Source organism: Mus pahari, chromosome 14 (assembly GCF_900095145.1).
Source record: "Mus pahari chromosome 14, PAHARI_EIJ_v1.1, whole genome shotgun sequence".
Taxonomy (NCBI): domain Eukaryota; kingdom Metazoa; phylum Chordata; class Mammalia; order Rodentia; family Muridae; genus Mus; species Mus pahari.
In genome coordinates this window covers 51,806,218-51,816,217 of record NC_034603.1, presented here as the reverse complement: position 1 = coordinate 51,816,217, position 10,000 = coordinate 51,806,218, and the positions used below count along the sequence as shown (strand labels likewise).

General features: G+C 44.7%; 2 protein-coding genes across 5 annotated transcripts in view; one reads left to right on the top strand and one right to left on the bottom strand.

The window, feature by feature from the left end:
- Acaca (acetyl-CoA carboxylase alpha) overlaps positions 1–10,000 on the bottom strand; it is a 271,090-nt gene that overhangs the window by 240,162 nt on the left and 20,928 nt on the right. The window lies entirely within an intron of this gene.
- C14H17orf78 (chromosome 14 C17orf78 homolog) overlaps positions 1–10,000 on the top strand; it is a 17,133-nt gene that overhangs the window by 5,513 nt on the left and 1,620 nt on the right. For 2 of the 3 annotated variants that reach the window (XM_029546024.1, XM_021211500.2), the window contains 3 exons: positions 4,008–4,163; positions 6,905–7,029; positions 7,879–7,998. In XM_029546024.1, the coding sequence (XP_029401884.1) occupies positions 4,008–4,163; positions 6,905–7,029; positions 7,879–7,998 (401 nt within the window). The remainder of the gene's footprint in view (positions 1–4,007; positions 4,164–6,904; positions 7,030–7,878; positions 7,999–10,000) is intronic. The other variant, XM_029546025.1, reaches the window with a different exon arrangement.

The window sequence follows — 10,000 nt, the reverse complement described above, 5'->3', positions numbered from 1 at the left end:
AGATGCACTCTGAAGTTGCCATACTAGATGACATCAGTCCACAGAGGAAGGTGGCTAAAATATATTCACATGACATCAATGAAAATATCCTCAAAGTAAAGTAAGAATTTGGAATTGTAACGATGAAAACTTTCAACAACACAGATGGTCACCGCAAGACATGGACCAAACATAAAATGCAGAGAAGGAACATAAGATGGGGCTGAGGCTGTAGCCCAGTTGACAGAGCAAATCCTTCTAAGCTAAGCTGATTTTGGTCAGTGTCTTCTCACAGCAACATAAAAGGAACTGGGCCAAGCACTTACAATATAGTTTATATTTCCTGTTCCAATTGCTCAGATTTTATATTTAGTAGCTTTCCAATTACTCATCAGGGTTTCAGATTTCATAGAGATCTATCTGGGTTTCTTTTGGGGGGTAGGGTTCCAAGATGGGGTTTCTCTGTGTAGCCCTGACCGTCCTGAAACTTAGTCTGTAGGCCAGACTGGCCTTGAACTCAGAGATCTGCCTGCCTCTTCCTCTCAAGTGCTGGGAGACCTGTTTATAATAGGACACAAAACCCTATCTGATTTTGTTTTTTCATTTTGAAACTGGCTTTCAACTTACTATGTGGCTGAGCAGAATCCTGAACTCCCGTTTCCCTAGCCTCTACCTCCTGATTGCTAAGATCACAAGTGTGCACCACCACACACGCCTGCTTCATCCATCTGATAAGTATTTCTTTGTTTATTGAAACAGTCTCACTGTATAGCTTTGGCTGCCTGGAACTCACTTTGTAGACCAAGCTGCCCTTCAAATTCAAAGACTTGTCTCTGCCTCCAAATGCTGAGTGTGCAAATATTTTCTTCTTGTGTGACTTTTTCATTTTTGGTGGAGACAAGGTTGTTCTCTGTATAACCCTGGCTGTTCTGGAACTCACTCTGTAGACCAGGCTGGCCTCAAACTCAGAGATCTGCCTGCCTCTGCTTCCCAAGTGCTGGGATTAAAGGCGTGCGCCACCACTGCCCAGTGGAAATAAACTATATTTTCAAGCATGTTCTACCTTGATGCTCAGTTGATAAGATCTGAAAGGAATGAACTGCCAACGTGGACGGACATTCATTCCGTAGAAACCCTACACTGACAGACGAGACTGATTTGGTAGGGTGCTCTTCTCTCTCTGGCTGCCAGGCAGAGTGGATTTGCTTAGACAACCTCTGGGCTTCCCCTCATCTTTCAGACCCAGCTCACCAGTCTGCAAACGGTTTTCCTACTTGCTTTCTTATCTTTGTTTCTGATCGTCACAACACTCCTGAGAAACAGATACAGTGATTACTTTTTATTACAGCCATATTACAAACAGGAAAACCTAAACTCCGAAATCATGTAACTTATCCAAAGCGAGTCTTGTTTATCTTCAAATGTACATGACACTACTTAAGAGAGCTCACTGCAGTGGGGCCATGGTGGCACAGGCCTTTGATCTCAGCACTTGGGAGGCAGAAACAGAGAGATCTTTGAGTTCAAGGCCAGCCTGGTCTAAAGAACAAGTTCCAGGATAGCCAGGGCTACAAAGAGAAACCCGTCTCCCTAGCGCTTGCATAAAGGTAGGAGAGAACCCCCTTCACAAAGCTGTCCTCTGATCTCCACATAGACACCTTTACCCCCGGTAAATAATAAAATTTAAAATGGAATAGAAGACTAGGTTTGGTCACACACCTACAACCTCAGTGGTTGGGAACCCGAGGTAAGAGTCTCTCTTCGTTTTTGAGGCCAATCTGGGTTTGTAGGGAGTTCAATGCTAGTAAGAGCTCGATAGTCCACAGCCTGTCTTAAATCAGAAGGGGTGAGGGTTTGGAGAGGAACTGAACCGTATTCGGGTCTGAATTTTCTTAGATCCACTCTGTTAGCAGGCCCCCTTAGTTGCAGACCATGGCCAGACTGCATCTGTTCTTCCTCACTTCTGTCCCTAGTCTGAATCCCATCACCTCTCATCTGCTGTCCCCCAAATCTGCTGCCACCACCAGGCCATGCTGCCTCTACCCTCATCCCACGACAGTCTATATCTAACACAGCAGTCCAGTGAGTGGTCAATTGAAATGAAGCTTAGCTGGACATGGTGGCTCATACCTGTGATCCTAGCACCTAACAGGTTGAAGCAGGAGGATTGCTGTGAGTTGGAGGCCTGGCTAGGTTACAGAGTGAAACCTGTCTCAAAAAAAAAAAAAAAAAAGTAATAATTCCTCTCCCCACAAAAAGGTCACTCAAAACCTTGCACAGAACTTTATGTCCAAATCCCTTAACTTGGCACACAGAGCCTGGAGCCTTGTATCCTCTCCACCCCCACCTCCTCCCGGGCTCCTCCATGCTAGTTGCTGGCTATTCCACTGCTTCCCTACAACTGTCACTCATCAGACACATGCTGCCTTGGGGGCTTTCCCCCTCCCCCTGTCCCCCTCCCTCTACCTAAACTACTTCCCTCAAGTCTTGGATCAGTTCTAACCTCAGAGAGGCTTGCCCTATAGAGCAGGTTGCCCAACTACTGTCTATGAATACTCAGACTACTTTATCTTGCAGGGTTTGGGATTTTGTTGTTATTGGTTTTGAATTTTAAAGATTTATTTTCACTTTATGTGTGTCTGCCTACGTGTGTGTGTATGTGTGTGTGTGTATGTGTGTGTGTGTGTGTGTATGTGTGTGTGTGTGTGTGTGTGTGTGTGTATCACATGTATATCAGGGGAGGCTGGAAGAAGGATGGAACTGAAGTTATAGACGGTTATGAGTGGCCTAATATGGTGCTGGAAACTAAACCCAGGTCCTCTGCATTCACAGAAAGTGCTCTAACCACCAAGCCATCTCTCCCACCCGTACATTTGACCTTTAAGACAGAGTCTTACACTCTGTAGCTCAGACTGGCTAAGAAATAACTAGGTAGCCCAGGATGGCCTTGAGCTCCTGGCAATCCTCCTGCCTCAGCCTCACCAGTGCTGGGATTACAGGTATGAGTTACCACAACTAGCATCTTGTTCTAGTTTTTGTTTGTTTGTATTTTGTTTTGGTGTTTTTAAGAGAGAGTCTCTCTATGTGGCCCTAGTTGTCCTGGAACTCACCATGTAAGCCAGGCTAGCTTCTACCTCCCGAGTGCTGGGATCAAAAAGTGTGTGTGTGCCACTATGCCCAACCCTGGTTTTAATTTTTTAAGTAGCACTTATCCTAATAAACAATAACTCTTTTGTTTTATGTTTTGAGAGAGGTCATGCTATTGATCTGTGACTGGCTTGGTACTCACTATGTAGTCCAAGCTGGCCTTGAACTCAAGGTTATCTTCGTGCCTCAGCCTCCTCAGGGCTGGTCCATAGGCATATCCACTACACCCAGCCATAAAATCTACAATAGTCACCGATGTCTCTGCTTCTGCCCTGATCCCTGACCTCTTTGTTCTCTTGCCGTTTTGACCCGTGTGATATAAACTATCGAGGCAGTGCCTGGCACATAATAAGATGCTGGTTCTTTATTATTAAATGAGTGAAACTGAGGAGAACATGAAGCTGGGTGCCTCTCACCCTTCTACTTCCTCTTGTTTTCCTCACTGCCTTCTCAGAGTGGTTGACAGGCCTCCACTATATAGACCTGCTGCAGTCATTCAGGCAAATGCATTTCGCGTTCCCTGCCTGGACTTTGGCACTGCCTCTATTAATGAAGGAGACTCTCAGAAGTGCTGCACCCTCCACCTTTATTATGATGACGACTGCAAAAAAACGATAGGCAAGTAAGGCATGGTTCACTCCTTCTGGTCCTAGTCAAAGGCCTCCAGGGGATTTAATCCATATCTCTTTTTAGTATCTCTGGCCTCATTTATTCTTGGCATTATTCTGTGCCTACACCTAAAACCTATGGACATAGGGTCAAGGGGGACACAGTAAGAAATGCCGTTTGAAGCGAGTCGAGCTAGGGTTTTATCAGGTAAACCCAAGGCAGGATGGTGCTGGCCTGCGACTGTCCATCAGTGCTTCTTTTTTGTTTTGTAGCTTTTTTACCAGGGATCTCACAATGCACGGTCTACTCAGCGAAGGACAGATTGGCTTCATCAGAGACGGTGCCCATCACTACCTCCTCCACAACTCCTACAAGTAAAGGAGATGAAGCCACAAGCACTGGGGCTTTTCCCATCCCTTTAACACAAGGTACACACTAGGGGTAAAGCAAGAGCAGAGAGAAAAAGAGGCATTTTAACTCCAATATTACGCTAGGCCTCCTGGGAATTTCCTGGAGGTTGAAAAGTTACTCAAATGTTTTTTAAAAATTGATTTGCTAGGAGGCAGTGGTGGTGGTGGTGGTGGTGGTGCACACCTTTAATCCCAGCACTCAGGAGGCAGAGGCAGGTGAATCTCTATGAGTTCAAGGCCAGCCTGGTCTACAGAGTGAGTTGCAGGACAGCCAGGGCTACACAGAGAAACCCTGTCTCAAAGTAAAAACTCTTCAGTGTTTTGAGGGATGGAGAGATGGCTCAGAGGTTAAGAGCATTAGCTGCTTTTCCAGAGGTCCTGAGTTCAATTCTCATCAGCCACATGGTGACTCATTACCACCTATAATGGGATCTGATGCCTTCCTCTGGCACTCATATACATTAAATAAATAAATAAATAAATAAATAAATAAATAAATCTTTAAAAAAATTGTTCCGGGGCCGGTGAGATGGCTCAGCGGTCAAGAGCGCTGACTGCTCTTCCAAAGGTTCTGAGTTCAAATCCCAGCAACCACATGGTGNCTCACAACCATCTGTAATGAAATCTGACGCCCTCTTCTGGAGTGTCTGAAGACAGCTACAGTGTACTTACATATAATAAATAAATATTTTTAAAAAATTGTTCCGGGCTGGAGAGATGGCTCAGCGGTTTAGAGCACTGACTGTTCTTCCAGAGGTCCTGAGTTCAAATCCCAGCAACCACATGGTGTCTCACAACCATCTGTAATGGGATCCAATGCCCTCTTCTGGTGTGTTGAAGACAACTACAATGTACTCATATACATAAAAAAATAAACAAATAAATCTTTTAAAAAAAATTGTTCCATGTTATAATAGAGGAAAACCAGCTCCCCGTAGAAAGTCCCAGACACATCTGTAGTTTGGTGCCGTCAGCAATTCTTTACCTTGGGGATAGAGATGGCTCCGTGAATAACAACCATCTCGCAGACGCCTTGTAGAGGGCCTGGCTTTGGATCCCAGCACCCACCCCAGGTAACTCACAACCATGTGAAATTCTAGTTCCAAAGGATCTGATGCCTGCCCCAGCACTGGAGGGCACCTTCATGCGCACGGAACACAGTCACACAGGCACACATATTATATACACAGATAAAAATAGTAAATCCCTTTCTAAAATGGTTGTTCAAGAAAATGAAATCGCCTGCAGCCAGATTTGAGAACAGAGTAAATAGAACTGGCCCCAGGATAACAGACACTTGAAGCATAGATGTATATTTCAGGATTAAGCAATTATTAACAGAGCTGCTGCCAACCAACCACATATTTTCATCTTTACTCTCCCTTCCTAAATTGGCCAAGACTCAAACTCTGTAAGAGTCAAGTTTAGGTTACATCCCTGGTTCGTACCAACAGAAAAGTAAATGTATGATTGATAATAACAGAATGCATGTGAGCCTCCTGCCCTGCATCTGGCTTATGATTCAAAAGCAATAACAACTTTCCTTTGTTCCTCCAATGTCCTCCTAAAACCAAGTCCAAGACCAAGGTGATGTTAGGTTTTGTTTCTTTTGGGGACAGGGTTGCACTATGTAGCCCTGGCTACCCTGGGACTCATTAAATAAACCAGGATGACCTTGGATTTAGAGACCTGCCTGCCTCTGCCTCCTGAGTGCTAGGATGAAGGCATGTATCACCAGGACTGGAATAAAGGTGATTTTTGTGTGGTTTTTTAAAATTTATTTTTCTTTTCTCAGTGCTAAAGATGGAAGGACATGTGATTTTTAAAATACTTTTTAAATGTACATTAGTATTTTGCCTACATGTGTGTCTGTATGAGGTGCCAGACTCCCTGGAACTGGAGTTACAGATAGGTGTCATGTGGATCCTGAGAACCAAACTCAGGTCCTCTTGAAAAGAAGCCTGTGGGGGCTGGAGAGATGGTTCAGTGGTTAAGAGCACTGACTGCTCTTCCAGAGGTCCTGAGTTCAAATCCCACACATGATGGCTCACAACCATCTGTAATGGGGTCTGATGCCCTCTTCTGGTCTGTCTGAAGACGTTTACAGTATGCTCACATACATAAAATGAAAGAAAGAAAGAAAGAAAGAAAGAAAGAAAGAAAGAAAGAAAGAAAGAAAGAAAGAAAGAAAGAAAAGAAGCCTGTGCTCCTAACCATTAAGTCATCTCTCCAGCCCTATGATTTTTTTTTAATTTTGTTTATGTATGTGAGTACACTGTAGCTGTCTTCAGACACACCGGAAGAGGGCATTGGATTCCATTACAGACAGTTGTGAGCCACCATGTGGCCGCTGGGAATTGAACTCAGGACCTCTGGAAGAACAGTCAGTGTTCTTAACCACTGAGCCATCTTTCCAGCCTGATTTTTTTTTAAATGTTGAGATCTTCGGGAGGACTGACTAGGAATGATGGGTTAAGCACTCCTTGTGCACCCCAAGCCTTTTCTTCACAAGAAAAGTACAAGAATCAGACATGCATGACTATGGAGAATCCCAAATCCTAGGGAAACTGGCTCATTCATAAAAGAGGCTAGAGAAGGGCCCATGATGCTACCCACCTAATCTTAAGCCCTGAATTGTCATTCAGTCTCTGTCTCTGAGTAAGGTTGTGCCTGACTAATCTGTGACCAAGGAAAGTTCACATCAAGGGGGGTCCTGCTCATGTCCTCTCTCCTTCCTCCCCTTCCCTCTTTCCTTTCAGACATAGATGTGTCCTTAAAGAGGAGGCAGAAATGGAGTCTTGTAGTCAAAGCTCTGATTGCTGTTACTCTGCTGCTCAGTGGGGTGGCTATTACAGTGTTTGTCATCTTTGAAGTCCCATGCCCGGTAAGTTTGCCAATGATCCACAGGGTCCCAGGCTTCATCAATGAGGCAGCGCAGCATGGGGAAAGCAAACACCAACTGAGTGGCTTATGGAAAGTGGCTTTGACTTCTCCAGCCCATAGCTGCCTTAACTGTAAAATAGAGCTCCTGGGTGTTTGTCTTGCCTGTGACTGTGGGAGGTAATTGGGATCCATCCCATATGAGAGGCACTGGGTGCATACAAAGGCTGCTACCCCATCACCCCTGTGTAGCCCTCAGTTATCCTGAAACTCACTCTGTAGACCAGGCTAACCCCAAACTGAGAGATCCACCTGCCTCTGTCTCCCTAAAGGCATACACAGCTGCTGCCACCCCACCCCTGGCTTCTTGATAGTTCTCTCTCTCTCCCCCCTTAATATTTTTTTGTTTTATGTGCATTGGTGCTTTGCCTGCATGTGTATCTGTGTAAAGGTGTCAGAACTCTTGGAGATGGAGTTTTAGACAGGTGTAAGCTGCCATGCAGTTGCTGGGAATTGAACTCAGGACCTCTGGAAGAGCAGCCAGTGCTCTTAACTGCTGAGCCATCTCATCAGCCTTAAGGTGCTCTCTTAATGTGAACTTCCCTTCACTCTCTAGTGTCTTCCTTAGATATGAGGATTTTTCTAGAATCCTAGAACTCGGAAGGTAGAAGGCAGACCAGGAATTCCAGGCCAGCCTTGCCCATATTGCAAATTTGATGTCAGCCAGATTACCTTAAAGAGGGGGGCGGGGAGAGGAGTAAGAAAATAAAGTACTATTTTCTTGACATGAAATATGAAAGATAATCAAATGTGTACTAGCAACTGAAATGATAACCAGTCATGCTCTCTTCAGAGTCAATGCCTACGAGTCAGACAGCTGTGCCAATGCCAGTGGTTATGGAGAAGGAAAAGGAAAGAAGAAGGCCAGAAACCTGGGACAACTGAGTCCCAGTTGGACTCTCAGCCTGAGAAGGTAAGCATTCTCTGTAGAGTTTATTCCATTTGTTTAGACAAAGCAATGTTAACCTGTAAGTAGTGGGATGTAGGGGAATGTTTCAGTTACAAAGAAAATGTGATGAGTTATTCTGTGACAATAAACTGGCCAGATGTGGTGGCACACACCTTTAATCCCAACACTCAAGAGGCAGAGACAGAGGCAGGCAGATCTCTATGAGTTTAGGCCAGCCTGGTATACATAGTGAATTCCAGGATACCCATAAGAAAAAAAAAGTTATTTGGCTCCTAGCACTTTGGAGGTAGATGGAGAATCAGCAGTTCAAGGCCAACTTCAGCTTCATCTTTATAGGGTGTTTGAGGCTACCCTGGGCTACAGGAGATACCATTTAAACAAAAGCCAATTAAGAAGTAGAAAGAGGATGAAAAGGAAGAGGTGGAGAAGGAGATGGAGGAGGAAGAAAAGGAGGAGGAGGAGGAAGAAGAGGAGGAAGAGGAGGAGGAGACACAGAGACAGTGAGTTGTGGGAAAAGGAGGAAAGGGGGAAGTAGGAGAGAGAGAAAAATGCATTTCTGGAACCCAGATACACTGAATCAGAATGCCTGGTGTCTAGAATGGATCCAGGAATCTTTGTTATTTTTACTATTATTCAGATGGGTTCTCACTATGTTGCCCAGGCTAGCCTTAATTTTTTTTTTTTTAATTTCAAATCATCCACCTGCCTCAGCTTTCCAAGAAACATGAAACAGGCTTATGCTATGGAGCTCATCTTATCCTTAAATGTTTAACAAGCTCCCTAAAAAGGCTGAAGAGATGGCTCAGAAGTTAAGAGCAGTTCTTAGCCCCCTCACAGGGTGGTCCATGACTACTACCTTGTAACTCCATGTCCATGGGTTACAGTGCCCTCTTCTGGCCTCCTTGGGTACAAATATGATGCACACACAAACAAGCATCCAACTACACATAAAAATACAATTAAAAAAAAGTTCTGTAAGCAGAGGTGGGTTTACAGTGACACTAATAATACTTCAGGTCCCATGGACCCTTAACAAGGTTTGCATCCGATGTAAATTTTACATTTCTTTTTTTGTTCGGTTTGGTTTTGTTTGTTGTTTTTTTCGAACAGGCTTTGTCTGTGTAGCCCTGGCTGTCCTGGAACTCACTCTATAGACCAGACTGGCCCCAAACTCAGAGATCAACCTGCCTCTGCCTCCTGAGTGCTGACATTAAAGGCACATGCCACCATCATCCAGTTAAGTTTTACATTTCTTTAGGAAGGTACCCCCTAATTGTAAGCTCTTCAGCATTGAAACACAAGTGTTCAAACTGGGTAACTCTCAGATACAGTGATGCTTAGGACCGGCTGCACTTCAACTCAGTCTAGGGACTTGGCAAAGCCACATTCATTTTCCTTGTCTTTAGGTTTCCTGACAAGATTATAAAGAGTGCCTTTGGGTGTCTGACCTGACACTGGAAGGTGACTCACCGAGCTGCTTTTAATGCAGACGCCCAGGCCAGGTGTAGACTCAGCTTTGGAATAGTAGAAAGTGATGAATGGGCCATTTCTGAGACATTCAGACTCTCACTGAGGTAAAATGACAAGGCTTCCGCTGGACCTAGCGCAAAGCCTCAGTGTGGGCATCACAGTAAGACTGTCAGTCATCAAACAAAGTCACTCCTCACACACTGAACTGAGCGGGTTGTCCATTTTTGTAGAATTATAGCACTGAGAATTGGTTTCAAAGATGATGCAGTGAAGAGGTTTGATCCTCAGCAACACACACACACACACACACACATACTCACATGCACACATACACACACACACATACACACACACATACACACACACACCCTCACATACACTCACATGCACACATACTCACAAACACACTCACACTCACACACACACTCTCTCACACACACACACCCTCACATACACTCACATGCACACATACTCACAAACACACTCACACACACTCTCTCTCACATACACACATACACCCTCACATACACTCACA